This window comes from Ornithodoros turicata, chromosome 1, assembly GCF_037126465.1.
Source record: "Ornithodoros turicata isolate Travis chromosome 1, ASM3712646v1, whole genome shotgun sequence".
Taxonomy (NCBI): Eukaryota; Metazoa; Arthropoda; class Arachnida; order Ixodida; family Argasidae; genus Ornithodoros; species Ornithodoros turicata.
The window spans coordinates 223,897,361-223,916,884 of NC_088201.1; the positions used below are offsets into that span (position 1 = coordinate 223,897,361).

At 44.2% G+C, this 19,524-nt stretch overlaps 1 protein-coding gene across 1 annotated transcript in view; it reads left to right on the forward strand.

Moving 5' to 3' along the window:
• LOC135395258 (complement C3-like) overlaps positions 1–19,524 on the forward strand; it is a 126,747-nt gene that overhangs the window by 90,169 nt on the left and 17,054 nt on the right. Inside the window, exons 27-31 of the mRNA XM_064626501.1 lie at positions 1,984–2,142; positions 3,230–3,343; positions 5,229–5,298; positions 13,000–13,042; positions 16,172–16,259. Of these exons, the coding sequence (XP_064482571.1) occupies positions 1,984–2,142; positions 3,230–3,343; positions 5,229–5,298; positions 13,000–13,042; positions 16,172–16,259 (474 nt within the window). The remainder of the gene's footprint in view (positions 1–1,983; positions 2,143–3,229; positions 3,344–5,228; positions 5,299–12,999; positions 13,043–16,171; positions 16,260–19,524) is intronic.

Genomic DNA, 19,524 nt, shown 5'->3' on the forward strand with positions numbered 1-19,524 from the left:
GGAGTTCGTTATTTCCCACAAAGCATCTGAATAAAATCCTATGTTGCCGTAAAGCGGTATTTCAACGACCGAATGGTCAGCGGGGATAAAACCTCTCTCTTGCAAGCTGCTTACACGGTGATAAGAAATACTGTACAGATAAATATCGAGTTAGGAGTTGCTTTTTCCAGGGCTCCCTCAAGTTCCTTAGAAGCTTGCTTTCCTTCATTGTACGATATTTTTAAGTTATGCATGGGGCGTTCAGTACAAAACGCTTGTTCTGTGCTGATGTTGTAGCAGTACCTTGCCTTTGATGGCTAAGTTCTAACACTTCTCATACTTACATTAGAGACGTTCAGAGCAAAGCCATACGGGAGAAAAATACTAATTCACCTTCCAAGGCGCACATAATGCACAGTGCCTAGCGCCTAGCGAAATACAAGCGTGCCACTGGGAAAAAACAGATTGCCATATTCACATGTGTGGTAACAGCTGGCACAGAAACGTACAGTTTTTGTGTGGCGAGCGAAGACTTGTGTCACAATTCAGCACACTCACTGTTAGCTTCCATAGCTATTGAAGAATGTCTTGACGAGAATGTTCCTCTCACAGCTAATGATTTACGTGTCAGATGGAGCAGTGAGCAATTTTAAAAACCCGCGTGGGCTCTATGAGATATTCAAATCTAGCTTTGCGAGCGCCACGTGGCTGTTCACAGGAACAGGCCACGACAAAAGTACGGGTGTCAGGATCGGTAAAATAATCAGGCACCATGCCACTACCCCCAACTTGCGTTCACCCGAGCGAAATGTGATCCTAGGGTCACAAGATGTTATAACGTGATTGGCAAAACACCTAAAGCGCGTTCATTTACTCCATCTACGCGCTGAGGATGTGGCTTGTTTTAGAATGCAATAGAGAAAGGAATGGGTAAATGTATACTGCATCAAAGTGGTCTACAGGGTTCGCATGCGTGGCAAAGCAAGACATCGGAAAGTGGAGCCCAGGAAACATTCATAGCTCGTACAGTGGACAGTGAATGCAGAAAAGCGACGTTTTCATAGAAACTGAGTGAAATCATTTGTCGCTGTCATTGCAAAATGCGCCTTCCGCAGTCTTGTAAATATATCGACATCAACTACCCCTTTTGATTACACAAATATGTTCCTTTTCTTGTACGGCATCGACAGCAGGCTCGCTATTCCGAGGTACCACCAGCCCGGCTCCGACACATACGCACGCAGAGTAGGACCGCGCTTTTAACGCGCTAATGGCCAGTGTGCGCCTTTGGAAGCAGAATTTTTTTTTTTTTTACGTCACATGAAAGGCCTAACATCGGGCTATGGCCTGCCAAAATATAAATGAAGTTAAAAGCGGCTTATTCGAGAAACAGACGCGCAAAATCCTTGTTTTTTCGAAATATGCCAAAAGATTTGCTTATTTCAGCAGATATACGTAGGAGGCATAGGCACCATAGATACATCAGAAGAAAGAGCATTAAAAGATGAGTGAACTGATACCAAGTATGGTAATGAGGGACATCTACAGCCAGAGAGATCACGCGTCGAAGTTGAAACAAAACTGCGCGAGATAGCATGTTCGCCATCTTTTATAGCAAAGAGAGTTGCACCTACGCGCCAGAATTTGCGCTCGGACTCCTGGCCAGTAGGCATACTACGGTATAACAAATTAATTTCACCTCAATATATTTTAAAACTCACGAGATACACGCGTGCAAACACGGCAAAACTGAAACGCTCGAATTCAGTGCCGGATTTTCTCTTTTTTTTTTTTTTTCACGGAAACTGTTCGGTAGAAATTATTCGTTTTACCGCTGTTGGTCATCATGTACGATGAGCTTATGAATTTAAACAATAATAAAAAACCAGGGGGTCGATGGGACCTCTTTGCCTGAACTGACGTGAAACCGGTCTACTACATTTTACTTTACAAAAGAATTACTCGTATTAACTGTCATGAATAATGAAATCCCTGTAATCACAGGACATGGTAGTCGGCCTCCAGGCTCTTACCAAGTATGCAACATACAGCAAGGACGACTTGATGGACCTCACGTGCGACGTTACCCTCAGTTCAGACAGGAACTTCATTCAGACTTTCAGGATTAAACGAAACAACCGCCACATAGTCAACAGTATCCAGGTATATACCAAACTGCATACCCATTGAATTGCATTGAATTGAATTGCATTGAAAACAAAAATCGCTCACAGCACGCAAGACACTGCGCGAATATCCACACGTGTGAGGAAGTCGGTGTGTGCTTGCTTTACCTAACCTCAACGGAATTCCGAAGAGGCTTAGGAGTGAACAACAGCTGGAATGGCCGTGGACGGCTTTGAAAATTACTAAAAAGTGATGGGAAAGATAATAATTTTCTCGCGATACGAAGTCACGAATTACTAATTAGTTTCTCGCCGATGGTAGTCATGTAGGGACAGGTAACGTGCTTACGATAAGAAGATACTAAGGCAGAAAAATAGGCGATGTCAAGTTGCAGGTGAAGAGTAGATCAAAGAGTGATATTAAACGGTAGGAGCAACTTATTTATTTACACATGGTAACGCGACTTTCGTGCACGAGACTGCACTTCTTCAGGTTACAAAAATATGAACATGGTACAGGACCATATATACACATATAGTTGACGGGGTAGTTGTCGTATGAGAGGGTGACAAGGTGATGGAAAGGATGCAAATACAGTTAAAAATGAAACGAACGTAAATACAAACGAAGGGGTATCAGAAGCAAAACATAACGCGAATCCAAACGCTTACACAGGAAACGAGAACGCATGTACGTGACGTTCCAGTAATTAGGGATAAAAAGGAGGTTATGGCGACGGAACTCCGTCGCCATAACCTCCTTTTTTGTAACATGAAGGACTTTGTATTTGAATTTGTATTTGCTTATTTTTGTAACCCGAAGAAGTGTAGTCTCGTGCACGAGAGCCGTGTTACCATGTATAAATAAATAAGTTGCTCTTAGTATTTAATATCACTGCTTAAGATAAGATAACTGGCATGATTGCGTCCTGCAATTTACAACTGTAGCCGCAATTTGCTCTGGTTGGCCCACCATACCGAATGCAACAATCTCTGCTGTAAACCTAGAAGAACAGTTCCCCTATTTAACCCCTAATAAGAGTGATTTCCAGCGCAGGTACCGAGTTTAGGCGATATACTTGTTCTTTTTCTTTCTTGCTTTCTTTTCCTTTTTTTCATCCTAGATCCCGCATTATCCTGGGGCAAGGGTATTTCTGACAGCACGAGGCAGAGGAACTGCAAATGTGACGTTCACCACATTTTACAACGTGGCTGCAGGCGAAAATGAACTCTGCAAGGTTAGACTTTCCGCAGGAGAATATGACTGCTTGTTTGATTGAGTGTTCTCTATTGCACGATTTAACATCAATTTTCGCGTTGTGCACTACTCGACAGTGTCGCGTGCTCTCCGGACTGTAAGAAAAAAGAATATACAGCGTGTCCCAGCTAAATGCGAACCTATATTTAAAAAAATACATATATCGCTTTTTCTTAGATAAAATCAGTTGCAATATAGCATATCCTGAAGGGCACTCCTTAGGAGGGCATTAGCAAACTCCTAAGGCAAGCGAGGAGGAACAGAATGACCTATTTTCTAGCGCTACATAGCAAATCGCTATATGTGGGAACATGCCTTAAGTGGGCACTAAAATGCAAAAACAACTTGCTCTCAAATGAAATTGCGTATTTCAATTAGTACAATACACGCAAAATTACTTCACGCAGCGCTACGGTATGAAGAAAACCGCCGTCAAAACGGAGCCGTCCTTGCCGGCAACGAATGGCGGACGGAAGGAATGACGGAATGGCGGAAGGAAACGACGATTGGCGACATCCAATGAGACAGCAGGACAAGCGCGCGCTTACCTATCGTGGCCGTGGGGATTTGGAACGGGTCCGATCGTACTGTTCCGTATATGCGCGGCATGATGCGCACTGCTTCATTTTGCAATACCGAGTCACTGAATTGTAGCCTACCACAGTTCTCGCAGATGTTTCACTGACAACATTTATTTTCACGTCCTTCCGACTCCGACGGCAGTCGGCTTCGCAACGCGCACTATCTTTTTCGCCTGCACTGCTCCATGGCGTGGCACGCGCGTGCATTCGCAGCATGGACTAAAAACACCGATGCACGAGCTGAAACGGCGTTCACTGCTTAGCGCCGAAGCAATAAAGAGTCCCGTATATTTTTGATTGTAGCTTCGTAACGGAATCAAAGTTTTGAATTAGGATAACAAATACCAAATTACCATAGCGTGGAACGTGATTTGAGGTGAACTTGTTTTTGCATTTTAGTGCCCCTTTAACGAATTCAATCGCTACGAAACACGCGTTCCTCCGACGTGAGCCCCCGTCGCACCTTTTGCGCTCAAAAAGAGCGTGACCTCGGTTTCCGCTGCTCAGTCGCATATCGAAATTTTGCGATTTATATCTCAAAGTACGTGCTCATTCCAGTATATTTAAAGGAGAGATTGAATTTAAATGATGACTGGCTTCAATTCTGCGATATCGTATTTCCCCGAATGCATCTCATTAAAAACTAATTTAATTGAATTTTCGTCGAGTGGTTGCGTGCGCTTTCCGGAAGGATGTCTTCCTGGCCGTAGAAACCACCTCCCAAAACGACGTCTATTTTTTTTTTTTTTCAAATCTTTCTTTTTTTTTTTTCAAAAATTGCGCAACGAATGCAGGTGAACACGCAGCAGAGCGATACGTAGTATACAATTTGTAGATGAGTGGAATGCGTGTGGACTCCTCCCCGGTGACTGTCCGAATCTGTTGTGCCCGAAAGGGAGCACACTTCGTCATCTTCAGCGTCTATTTTTCTAAACTGTTCTAACCGGTCTAAAACCATTTTTCAAATGCTATTAAATTGTCCTTCAAAGCGTCTTGAGGTGTTGTGACATCCTTGAACTTTTGCGCTGTTGCTGTGATGGCTACGATTTCAGCCGCCCACACAATCTGGCGATGACGTAATGCTGGCGCTGTCACTTGCTGTCACCCCTATATAGCCGCGGATGGACCTACACAGGAGTTGGCCCGGCCAAGCTATAGCTTTAAAATGCAGGCGCCTTTCCATATTGCCCACACAGATGAAGGAGTTCGCTTATTATTGCTATCATGGCTGTGTCAACTCTCAGGCATTGTCTGAATAGCACTGATATTTAACCTTATTTGCAGTTCGATCTTCATGTGAACTTCACGGAGTTGTCAGTGCGACAAATAGTGGATTACAAAAAGCATGCTAATAGTAAGTGTCCATACTTGCCACTACTGTGCCCTACACTGCATTGCACCCCCATTCGAACGCCTAAATGAAAAAAGTGGACAGTTTCAAAATGCTACCATAAACACTGCCTCATGCCTTCGCCATCATATCGAACGCGATCCATATGTCTTTGACAATGCTTTCCCAAAATGTGATCATAATGGAAGGAGGGGGTGCGGTATCTGCTTTCGTCTGGCAAAATTTCTTCTCGAGCGTCGACGTTCGTGCACTTGTCAGAGCTGATGGCAGTCTTGCAACATAGGGCGGAATGCGGGGCCCGACATACCTCGCGTTCTGTTGCTAGGAGAGACGCCAGAGCTCGCATTGTCGTCTCCTTCTCTCCGAAAATCTGAGAGTATGATGTGCGGGTTCTTTCGATAAAATAGTGAAGCCGCAAAATGTTCCCTGACAGCATACCTATTTTGAGAACTTCCTCTTTGAGGAAAGTTGATTTAAAATCTTGTATAAAGATACATTTTTTATCGGTACCAGTGACATTTTCCTATTCCATTTGAGTCTTTTTCGTAGTCCGCCCGCAAAGTTCTGGATGTGACCGGACCGGTGAGATGTTTAGTATAAAGTTGTGCTTCACGAAACGCAAGCGGTTGTGCCTGTGTATGTGGAAAAGACAACTACATGTTTTCTCGCTCAATTTAACCAAGTGGTCACTCAATTTAGTCATGTGGTCACTCAATGATGTTCATGGTCACTGAATTTAATCCTACGGTCAATCCATTTAACTCCATGGTGAACCAAATTAATCCAGTGGTCTGCCAATTTAATCCGGCCCATATCATTTGTATCTGCCGCCATTGGAATCAGTATAGCCGAGTAAATTATGACTACTGCTGCACAATAATACGATAAATTGCGGGTACTTGGTCATTCATTACATTGGTATAGCGTCACGAGTTATGACTATGTAGAATTTGATGAGCTTTTCATGACTAGAACGTATATTATAGGCCATGACTGCACTATTTCCGACCACATTTGCCAGAAATGGTACAATGACATGAATTATGACCATGCTTGACTTCATGTGCTTTTCATGACTATAACCTAAATTATAGATACGAAGGCAGAAAAAATAGGCGATGTCAAGTTGCCGGTGGTGAGTAAATCAAAGAGTGATATTAAACGGTAGGAACAACTTATTTATTTACACATGGTAAACAAGACTTTCGTGCACGAGACTGCACTTCTTCAGGTTACAAAAATGTAAACATGGTACAGGCACATATATACAGTTGAAGGGGGAGTTCTGGCATGAGAGGGTAACAGGTTGATGGAAAGGATGCAAACAACAGATAAAAATCACAAGAACATAAATACAAAAGCAGGGGTGTCAGAAGCGAAACAACGCGAGCCCAAGGGCTTATACACAGGAAACGAGAACACTTGTAGGTGACGTTCGAGGAATTAAGGATAAAAAGGGGGGGGGGGGGTTATGGCGACGGAATGAGGACACGGGTGCTGAGTACAAAGGTGACCAGTGGACCGTGAGAAAGTGAAGACGGAGGTGGTCTCAGGAGAGAGACAAACGAAGAAAAATGTGGAAGTTGGAGAGTAGTGTGTGTGTGTTTATCATTATCTTGTTTTATTTGAAAAATTATATTTACGGGTTCAATAATTGTAGTGGGCCTGCGTGGATGTTCAAACCATGAGGCTTCAGAGACTGGAATTTTGCAATTAAAAAGGATTCGCGATTTTTGCGCTTCATGTCACTGTTATAACCCGATTCAAGGATAACGATTTTGAGGTCTGTACCTAAAGCGTGTCCAGGAAGGTTAAAATGTGTAGAAACGGGTGTAGGATGGTTATTAACAATATCGGATTTATGGCCGTAAACCTTTCCCTCATGGTGTTCGAGGTTTCTCCAATATACTGAATACAACATTTCGTGCACATAATGAGGTAACATACGTTAAAAGAGTTGCAGTGCAATCCCTGTCGGATTTCGAAAATAAAAGAGTTTGAGGTGCTCGAGATAAATGTACATGGGCTAATGAAATGACATGTTTGGCAGCGTTTGTTACCACAAGGGGAACACCCAGGATTTGGTCGGGATAGACGGGATGAAACTAGTAAGTTACGAATGTTACGTGATCGACGGAATGTGATATTGGGGGGAGCAGGAAAAATTATTTTAAGTTTTTCGTCGCTGTGAAGTATGTTGAGATGGCGGGTGAAGATGGACCCTGCGCCACTCAGTGCTTTGTTATAGGCGGTAACGAAGGATAAGGGGTTTTGTTGCTGCCGCGGTTCATGTGAAAGTAATTTATCCCGATCTAGAGATTTGCACGCGGAGAGAGCATTGTTTATAAGGTTGGGAGGGTAGTTTCGTTTTCTAAAATCGTTGGACATTTCTTCAGCGCATGCCTCAAAATCTTCTGGGTTAGAGCATATGCGTTTTAGACGTGTAAATTGACCAAAGGGGATGTTCCTCTTCTGAGTATTAGGATGGTAGCTGTTAAAATGAAGGTACTGGCGTTTGTCAGTGGGTTTCTTGTATAGATTCGTGACCAGCTTACCAGACTGTATAGAGACAGTCACGTCTAGAAAATTCACTGATGCGTGGGAAAGATTACACGTGAACTTGATGGCCTGATGTCCGGAGTTAAAATGCTCGAAAAACGCAATTAAGGATGGTTCATCACCCGACCATACGATGAAAATGTCGTCAATGTACCTTAAGAAGACTAAAGGTTTGATCGGGAAGGATGCTAATGTTTTTTCTTCGAATTGCCCCATGAAAAGATTCGCATAGTTGGGAGACACGCGTGACCCCATTGCTGCACCTTGAATTTGGACAAAATGTTTTTCGTTAAATATAAAGTTGTTGTACATGAGCACAAGCTCAAGGAGCGAGAGGACAGCTGATGTCTGGAGAAATTCAGACGGGAAAGATTCAAGAAAAACTTTCACCGCATCGAGACCCTCATCGTGTGGTATGTTTGTATAAAGGGATGTAACATCCATAGTAGCCAAGATGACGTTGCTCAAATCGCTGTTCTGCTTATTAATCGAATCGACTTTGAGGAGAAAGTCATTGGTGTCTTTTACGTAAGAGGGCAGAAGCGGAGGAACGTGTTTGATACAATGGTCTAAAAGGAGAGAAATGTTTTCGGTGGGTGTGTTTATTCCTGATATTATAGGCCTGCCGGGGTTATTTTCCTTGTGTACCTTAATCAATAGGTAAAATGAACCTGGAGTAGCATTTTTCGGTCTAATGAACTCCGCAATGTTACGTGGAATAGAATCGTTAGCGATTAGCGCGCTGATCTTTTGGTTAATTGTGCGACAAAATAGTGGGGTGGGGTCAGAGTCAAGAGGCTTGTAGAACCTAGCATCACTGAGGTGCTCATTTGCTTTGCTGACGTAGTCTGAAGTATTCATCACGACAATTCCTCCGCCTTTATCAGCGGGCCTGATTATGATATCATCACGAGACTTGAGATTCCGTAGTGCTATCCTTTCTTGCTTAGATAAATTAAATGATCCCCGGTTGTCAAAAGTGTTAAGAAGGCCTTTGATGTCATTGGATACTGCCTTAATATAATTGTCGATCATAGGGCTAGTTTTTGATGGGTCAGGGGTCCAGACGGAAGGTTTCTTAAATGGCGTTACTTCAGTGCGTGCACTGCCGTGAAAAAATGTTTGCAAGTGCATTGCAGAGAGTATAACAGCATGATCTATGACTATGTGGGATTTTAGTAGCTTTTCATGAGTAAAACCTGCATTGTATACTATGACTGAACTATTTCGAACTAGTCTTGTTGGAAATTGAATGCCATGACTTATTAGCAAGCGGGATTTTATTAGCTTTTATGCCTATAAACTACTTATACATTATGACTGGACTATTTGGGACTTCCCTTGCCGGAAATGGTATAACGACATGATTTATAAGCATGCGGGGTTTTAAGAGCTTTTCATGACTGCAACCTACATCATAGCCTATAACGGGACCATTTCGGAGTAACTTCATTGCAGAGTACCATCATCTATGACTATGTGAGATGTTATGAGCTTTTCATAACTACGAAACAGAACTACATAGCTTTCGAATGTGTTGACGCGTAGAAAATGCTTGCAAGCTTGTGTACGAAGCCTGTCTTTTCAGTGTTTTACGTTAGTGCACCAGATAAACATGAGCCTAACGCTTACTTCGTTTCATGTAAATAAGGCGTGTTTGAGAGATTAAGATAACAAATGTTTGGCACCGTAGCTCATAGTCACTCAAAATGCATTGGGTTGTTATATAATGCCACGTGGGCTCGGGCTATCGTTTAGCGTTGAATTGGGACACGAAGCTCCGTATGGAATGGATTGGAAAGGAAAAAGAAAGAATGGAAAAAGTTGGAAGATGACGAAGCTCCGAATAATCATACCCTAAAGGGCCACTTCCGATATCCACACAGGAACAGCATGCAAGTACTTGCACGCGCGCCAGCTCATTATATTGCTTGCACAGAGGCCACTCCGATATATACTGAATGACTTGAAAGTCCGCAGCATGGTCTATCATCATGAAATTGCCGCAGGTTACATCGGTGGTAATAACTTATCTTACTGTATCGGCTATGACGAGGGCAGTACTGTGCTCCGTTTAATGGACCATCGAACCGTCAATATCCCAACAGCTACATGCGTATCATTGCACCATTTGCAGATAGGGTAGTTGAAATTAGTATTGTGGTATCCATAACATAGGCTATGGTCATAAAAAGATCATCAGATTCGAAATAGTCATGCCATGACATTATATCATTTCCACAAAGTGCAGTGCGAAACCGTCCCACTCATAGCGCATATAACAGATTATAGTCATAAACAGCTCATAAAATGCTGAAATAGGAATAGGTCATGGCATTTGACCGTTTCCAACAAGGGGAGCCCGAGCTGATCCGGTGATAGTCTATAATGCAGGTTACAGCCATGAAAAGTTCATAGAGTCCCCAAATAGTCATAAGTCATGACAGTAGTCAATTTCCAACAAGAGTAGTCCGAAATAGCTCAGTCATAGTATACAAAGCAGATTTTAGTCATGAAAAGCGAATAAAATCCCACATAGTCGTAGCTCATGGTACTCTGTGTGAGCAACAGCATCGTCATCACTGCCGCTGTCCAATCATCGCCTTGATCGTGGCATCGCCCATCCACAAAAGCGATGGGCGCGAGAGAGGCTACGAGAGTTCATCGGCCAGCGTTGACGCATCAATATCTCATGGACCCTTTAATTCGGCCTTTTACCAACCTAAAGCATTGTTAAATGACTATCTTGCTTTTGGTTACATGCCTGCTGATCCGTACCTTTGTTCAACATCTGTCCTGGCCAAATGGGGACGTCATCTGGACCGCCACTTTGGCATCACCAGCCGTTAGCGACCAGCGGGACCACGCCGTCTTCCCATTTCGTGCCTGACATCTGCAATGAAGTTACTCTGAAACAGTCAAGTTATAGTCTAAATGCAGGTTATATTCATGAAAAGTTCTTAAAGCCCGCATAGTCATAATTGATGTCATTGTATCATTTCCGACAAGGGTAGTCCGAAATAGTTCAGTCATGACCCATAATGTAGGTTATAGCCCCGAAAAGCTCATAAAGTCCCGCATAGTCATAATTTCATAATTCATGTCATTATACCATTTCCGACAAGGATAGTCCGAAATAGCCCAGTCATAGTCTAAAATGTAGGTTATAGTCATAAAAAGCTCATAAAATTCTGCATAGTCATGTCGTGACGCTATTCAATTTCCGACAAATGGTGGTCCGAAACAGTCCAGTTATGGCCGACAATGTAGGTCATAGTCACGAAAAGCTCATAAAGTCCCGCATAGTCAAAATTCATGTCACCTTTTCCGACAAGGGTAGTCAGAAATAGTCCAATTATAGTCTATAATGTAGGTGATTGTCATAAAAAGCTAATAAAATCCCACATTGTCATTAGTCATGACATTATTCAATTTCCGACAAGGGTTGTGCGAAATAGTTCAGTCATATTTTACAAAGCAGGTTTTGGTCATGAAAAGCTCATAAAATCCCACACCGTCATAGATCATGGTATTATACTCTCTGCAGTGATGCTACTCCAAGGTAGTCCAGTTGTAGTCTATAATGTAGGTTATATTCATGTCATTATACCATATCCGACAGGGGTGGTCCAAAGTAGTCCAGTCATAGCCTATAATGTAGGTTAGTCATCAACAGGTCATAAAATCCAGCATAGTCTTAACTCATTAATCCCTCTGATTCCTTTATGTTTATATTCATGTATGTATATTTATTCTTTTGTCGAAATAAATAAATGTGAAATGTGATGGTGCTATACCAATGTAGTAAATGACCAAGTACTCGGAATTTATCTCGTTGTTGTTCAGCAGTAGTCATAAATAAATGGGTTGTACTGATTCCAAAGGCGGCAGATGCAATGATATGGGTCGGATTAAATTGGCTGACCACTGGATTAATTTGGTTGACGATAGGATTAAATTGGTAGACCATGGGATTAATTTCAGTGACCATGGATTAAAATGACCGACCACAGGATTAAATTGAGTGACCATTGGATTAAAGTGAGCGAGAAAACCTCTAGTATCAGTGCCCTCATTTTGGTAGACACAGCTGCTTGCCTTCCTACTACGGTACTACGGTAAGTGTTGATATGTAGTGATGATCCACAAAGCTCCTTGCAAGGAAAAAAGGAAAAAAGAAAAACAAAGACCGTGAAATATACCGCGGTAGGAGTTTGTCTGAATAGCGTATGGCATTTTTCTATGACGGTCAGTGAGGGTGGAGATACCGATGTCACTGTCGCTCTTTTGCAGGGGCAGGGGCGCGCGCTGCCATTACTTTTGTGCTTCATCAGTGGTTCGAGAGGATCATACGGAGATCCGGCATTAACGTCGCAATTGCAATGAAGTCCACAATTAAAAAGCAGATTAACTTATCTCCGTTAATTAGTCCCCTAATTGGAAGAAAATTTGGTTTCTAAGTGGCAGCCCCGTCGAGTAATCCGATCACAAAAATAAGAGCGTCCCAAGGCAACCCTCCTTTTTATAAAAAAAAAATGTTGCACGTAAAAAGAAACACCCTGTATAGGAGGCTATAGGTAGTGCTACCGAGTACCTACGTGTGAACGCCATCTGGATGTCGCTCGTAAATCTTGTTTCGTTTTGCTGGAAAAAGTTGTCCCGTGTGAACTTAGCCTAAATGTAGCTTCGTGTTGGAGACGCGAGCATTGTCCGCTCGCTGTTTCCTTGCGCACGTAACGCATTCGGCTTTACTAAGGGACTATATCACCGCGCTTGCTTGCCAACTGACACAGTGGTACTCTGTGCGCAGCACACGATGCTGACGTTGCATGAGAAAGTGCATGAAATTTTCGACAATTATATACTCTACGAGAGTTGGCATAGAGGAGACTTCTAGTTAATGCTAAGGCTACAAAGTGCAAGACCTGACATGTTACGCATGTGCAGTAAGAGCATATGACTGACGACATGATTTTTAAGCCTAATGTTGCGTATTTGCCCCTTCCACCCACAATCCCCATACCTTCCCGCACTGGTTTTGTTTTGTGAGAGCCAGCAGCTAGGGATCGCTACAGCCCTGCGCGATTTGTTGTCGGTGTGACTCTGCAGTTACGTTTGTCTGACATGTCACTTTATCATTTACAGCAACTCTACGCAGGAAACCATACATGATGGAAGTATGTGCTAGGTATGCCTGGTTTAGATGCATATGTATTTTTCGAGTGTGCTTTGTTAGGCAATATGTCGCACTGTATTAACGTCTAAATCCTAACATCGTGTGAAAGTCCGTGAGCTGGAGTCAGGAGGCGCATTGGAAAGGGAAACCAGAGCGTACAGTGACTGGGACCGCCTTCTTGGAGAAACCGCAGTATTTATGGATCTCTGAAGGGCAGGAACAGCTAGCTGTGCGCCCATTTTCGTGCTAACCTTATTTTATCAGTGATTGCAGTCCCTCATACTCAGTCAACTCAACCAACTCAACCTTCCGTCCCCCCATCCTCGAGGATTTAATATGTCCGTTGACCTGGACATTGCAGTGGCCAATAAATCGTAAATTTTTAGGAACGGTTTAAGCTGATCTCGTGTGTCTGAACATTGTAACAAACGCGAAGAAACACGGATGGGCAGAGGACAGGTTTACGAGCAACGAGGTTGTTATGCTGCCGAAGGCGTTCGTTGATGCACTTTGTGGTCTGACCTACGTACTGACCGTCACAGCTCAACGGCAGGGAATACGCAACTTCTCCATTGTACGCAATAAACTTTTTGAGGTGTTTTAGTGTACAACCTTCGCCTTGCCTATGCCGGTTGACGTTAGAAATTGGTCTGCACTGTTTATAAGGACACCGGTAGATCATTTTTACTGCAATGATAACGCATACAGCGTTTTGATCCTGTGGGAGAACCCGTGCCAGTACGGAATGCTCACAACGTTTTCACGCCTTTCCGTAGTTGTAGCCGGACCATTACCGAGAGCATTAGGGGAAAGTGAAATACGTTTGGCGATGGCAAGAATTTTGGTATGGGGGCATCCTGCAGAGAGCTACCGTAAAGGTTGATGAGAAAGATATTGAAAGCACATGCGGTTGCAAGACCGCAACAAGGTGATCTTAATCCCGACTTCACTATACACTGTGCTTCACGATCCTGGAGTGGTAGCGCTTGAAAAATGGTAGGAACTTTTTTGCTATATTGTTGGTAGGACCATCAGATGCCTGTAGGAGAGATACGAAGAGACACATCGACGAACTAAACCAAGCCATTATATTTTTATTTCTTTATTTTATTTATTGTTTCCTCAATGTGGTGGAGCCGAAACAAAAAGCGAGGTCGAATGCTTTCGAATAATCAGGGAATACGGCCAGTGTAAGTAACTTATTTTCAATATTCGTAATTATGTGTTCTTTGGCGTGCAAGAGTGCGATTTCTGTTGCTCAACCTGTCCCTAAACCAAACTGCTGGCCTACAATACATTTGTGTTTAGTAAGTAGTCTTGTGCGCATTATTTTCTCGGGTGGTTTCGAGAAAATCGGTAAGATTGAGATTGGCCAATCTAAGGAATTGCGATCGCCCGTTTTGTAGTGTACCGTAACCTTAGCTGCTTTCGTTCTACTAGGAAAGACGCCAGTACATCATCAGCAGTTGTGGATATGCGATAAACATGGGAAAATTGCATCGATTAACTGGGACACTTCTATACCGTCTATATCAGCACCTTCGCTATTTTTTAATAATTTGGTTACTTTAACTATCTCAGGAGGGTCAGTTGGCGAAAAGAATACATACTCAGTCCAATCCCCATTTGGAAGCTCCACGTTTGACTGAACAAACGTCGATCCTATGGACGTGAAGTATCCGTTGAAAGAATCAGGCAGATGAGCACCGCTTATTTCCTCACCGCCCACCACCAGTGTGCATGGTATTTCCGGGCCGTTATTGGTATTCAACAAGCTGTTCAGCTTCTGCCACATAACTCGGGAGTTTCTAACGTCAGAAAATATGCTACTGCAATAGTCTTTTTTTTAGCACAACGAAGCCTGGCGTTTATGAAGTTGCGCAATTGTTTAAATTCCGCCAGGTGTTCTGCAGATCGCGTTCGTAGAAATTGCTTATATTTGGAATTTCGTTTTCGTAATACTCTTAAGAACTCTCTGGTTATCCACGGCCTCCTGGCCCTTTTGTGTAACGAGTGTCTCCGAAGCGGAAATGCACTGCGATAGCATTGTAGGAATTTTGATAAAAAATGTGCTATATGCCTCTTCAGCATCGTCAATACCAAGGATTGTATCCCAGTCCATAGTCCGAATATGCTCCCGAAATGCCCTGAGGCTTTCTTGTGTCACTTTTCTACAGTACCTATCACTGCATCAGAAGCATTATACTAACTGAAACACGGACTTTCATTTGAGAGCAAGTTATTTTTGCATTTCAGTGCCCCTTTAACAGCTTGCAGCGCTTTTTGCACCGTTTACTGTGAACTTGAGTCGCTTGACACTGCCCAGACCTTGAAAAATCATTGCGGCTCATGTCTGAATAATTGCACCTCTGTAATGCAATAAGGGGATAAGTCGATTTATCCCCTTTTTGCAATTTTTGCTGCAATGACATCTGCATACCAGTATGCACCTGCTAAAGAAAATTTAGGACCGTACTGCAATCTAATGGCCTGCTACAGCAGGGTAAGAAACGGGAAATACATGTGTGTGAATCGGACGGACAATCACATAAGGCCCCTTTTATCGGTTTGGGATTTTTCGACTTATTGCATACAGAGGTTCAATTGTCAACCGCGTTTTTGAACAAGCAGCGGTCAAGTGGAGTTACCCCACCAGCCGCGGAAGGGAGATTATCGAGGCGACACTCATTTAAGGCGCGGACAACAAAGTGAGCATGAAATCCGTCAGCCTGTTTCCATAGGAAGTTGGCTTTGTGGCGAAGGATTTGGCAGTCCAGACTGGACGTCAGTGTCATTGGTCTCTTCGTTGCTAGTAAACGCGTTACCTCTCCGCCCGTGTTTCGTCACATTTGTTACCATATTAATTAACCAACACGCTCTAGATTTTCTCGCCCATGCACGATGTCTGAGGTAGCATATTTTCTCCTGCGCTTGAAATTGTGGATTTCGCTGGATGTATCTGTGAGCACGGCACCACAACTTATGGCGAGGTTGTAGAAAATACTGCTATGACTGGCATAACTCTTCATTTGCTACTATTTCTGTCATTGTGACATCACGAACCCTAATAATAAATCATTGCTACCTAGGAAGCGCATTGAACCACTCACGCAATACGCAATCGTTTCCGTTCCTCAACAGGGCTCTCAAAGTCGGAGACACCGGTATGGGAATCATTGATGTGGGCCTCCTTACTGGATTCTCTCCTGACCTTCATGATCTTGGACAGGTACAGTGGACGGGGTTCAAGCTGCATCACAGTATCTACACAAGTTCCAATGACTCAATCGGATTTGAACTAGACCTTTCCAAATTACACTTTCAATCTTATCTCATGTCTCGAGGACACGACTCGTGACATTCTTTTAGGGCAAATGGGAGATAAATTGATCTTTTTTCACTTTTTCGACGTATCCTAGCGACAGGGAACCACGCTCGGCGAGCATCGAAACTGGCATTGAGCGGAGCTAGGAGAGATAGCGCGGTGTCCCCACTGTTCCATCACTCCAGTCTCGTCCCATCTGCAGAGCCGCAGAACTCGGTGTCACATAATGTGTCACTCTTAGTCACGTGCAACATTTCTCCACACTGCGCAGACAAACCTTCCCAAGCTGCACACCATCATTGGTCCGGTATCGGTCCAAGATCGGCAGCTAATATAACTTATATTGGTCCAATATAGCGCCAATAAAACCGCCAATATTGGTCCAATGTTGCAAGCCCGTTGTGAGCTAATGAAAAATATGAATTATCCGTAGCTATAGTAACTGCCACTTCAGTCTAGTTTTAATTGGTTTCAATATCTAGCAGGGCAACAGGAACGCATCGTATTACAAATCATCATTTTTTCTTGCATTATTTTGTTATATTTTTGTGTGGATCCTCAAACCTTGCCATCGGCCTCCCGCGGTGGTGGTATAGTAGGATCCCGCCTGGTCTGATATCTGGAACGCCAGTGAAGCGCCATCGTTCATTGAGCAACCCTAGAAGGTAATTATATGGGCGACATGGCGTCAAACTGCATTGACAATGGTATCCTGGTCAATTTCTATGATGCTGTTCAGCTTTGCATACTTTCGGTTGAGCCAAGATAACACCAATAGAACCAGCGCAATTTCTTGGCTCTTCATTGGCTTGACTGGGCCTCCTTGAAAGCGGGCTGCATGGGTTATGTGTAATATCACCAGAGGTTAACCGTGACATCACACTACAGTGAACCCTCGTTATTATGACCATGGTCGTTCCCGAAAATGTTGGCCATAATGCGGAACTGTCATATTAACGGGTGATTTCCAGAGGTTTCACTGCATTGTTCCCCAGGAGTATGGTCATAAAGCCCGTATGTCAGATTATCGGGGGTCATATTAACGAGGGTTCGCTCTAATCGAGCTAAAGACAGCGCTGAGGCTTCTGAACGCCGGCTCGTCCCCGGCACCCCATTTGGGCCATAAAATCACCAATGCCGAACTGCGAAACCTTGACTGGCGGTCACTTCAAGCTCTCCTTCGTGTGTATAATATCTCTTGGCAACAGTGATCTCAACCACGTACCTGGAAGGAAGCATTGGTTGTTCCCATATTGAAACCTGGCAAGCCCCAAAATACTCATCCTCCTTTCGCTCTGTGAGCCTGACAAGTTGTATGGGAAAACTCACAGACAGAATGGCTTTGCATCGCCTCGGCGGGTGGCTCGAAAAAGCAAGGTGTGTTCCCTCACGGAATGGCTGGATTTCGTCGCCACCGAAGCTCCATGGATCGAGTTCTCGACCTTGTCTCTACAGTTCAGCATGCTCGTGCTCATCGGCGGCTCATCGTACCTGTTTTCCTGGACATCAAGCGCGCATATGATACCGTCTCGCACATTTGTGTGCTGCGCTCCTTGCGCTTTTTTGAGGCATCCGGTCGAGTCTTAATCTGGCTCCAAGACTTCCTTTCGAACTGAACTGTCGCAGTACGTACATCCCAAGGCCAAAGCCCTAATCATCTTGTTCATCAAGGCGTCTCCCAAGGAATCCTTCTCAGTCCGACACAGTTTAACGTGGTGATGACCGGCCTACACTCGGTAATTCCTCGCAAAGTGTCGCTTTTCGTGTATGCAGATGACGTCGCCCTTCGAACTGTAGGAAAATCACGCCCACCCATTCAGCGCCGCTAGCAGCTGGCTTTAAATAATGTCCATACGTACCTCACGCAACTTGGGATTGACCTTTCGCCCGAAAACTGCGTCGAGCTCTCTTTCACACGCAACGCTATCACAAATTTCCCATCCTGCAGAGGATTTCAACAGCACGTTTAAATACGCTTCAGACCTTGCTTGCTTGAAGCCTTCGTCGTTGCCTTGGAGTTCCAAGAATGGCGGAAACAGACCAAGTACTGGCTGAAGCTGGTGAACTCCCGGTTGAGGTTCTACGTAAACGTGAAACGGCTCCGCACTTCCTACGTTTGCGTGCTCACGTTCCCCGTCAGCCGCTCCTCACGAAAATTCGATACCGCCCTGAAAGCGCCTCCTATCGAGTAGCACAGAGGACAGGCCAGAGTCTCACCAGGCTTCGCAGCTACGAACGTAACACCGCTGGAAGCCTCCTGGTTTCTGCCGCTACCACCGACCTTCGTAAGCCTTCCGAGCCTTCTGGAAAGGAGAGATCAGGTTCCCCCTATTTTTTCTCCTGTGGCAGACGACAAGTTTTCTACGTCGACGTAGAAAACTTGTCGTTAGGAAGAAGTCGTTAGAACCTTGCCGCTTCTGGATGTGTTATCTGTGTACGCTGGAATGAGCAACCCTCACGGACTCAAAATCTGCGCTGCGAGCTATTGAAAATTGCGGCATATGAGGCTCATCCGCACCCCTACTCATGGGTGTTTTAATCGCTTACAACCTCGTGCACGAAATAGCCCACAGGTTGCTTTTTCAGTGGACCCCAGCCCATTGTGGTGTCTCCGAGAATGAGCAGGCCGCAGAAGCAGCTCTCTCGTATCGGATTATGACCAGTATTGCACTGCTGAGACTGTCGTTCCATTGTGCGATGCCTCGTGACAGCCCTGGCTTCTCGCCAGTGGAAAATTGACATTCTCCCCGGTCTATTCCGAGAAGAATTGATCCATGCCGCAAAACACCTCTCGTCATGATCCCGCATTCATTCACTGAATGCGACTAGCTGTGGCTATTACAGCTCAGTGGCGTTGCCGCTTGGAACAAGTTGACTCTCCCAGATGCTATCACAGCGGTGCTCTAGAGGATCTGGAGCACATTCTTCTTCATTGCCCACACTACCGACCATCCCGAACCGCACGCTCCTGGGCTCTTAATGAGCTGGACTCTCGCCCCTTCTCCCTATCAAAATTGTTTGGTCCCTTGCGGAATCCAGCCCACCAACGTTGCGCGCTCAAAGCTCTTTTGACCTTTCTGGACATAGTCGGACTTCGATCCTTATTGTGAAGGAGCTCACTATTTCATGCCCCATATCATCACCACCAATGTCGTAGAGTGTCACCTCA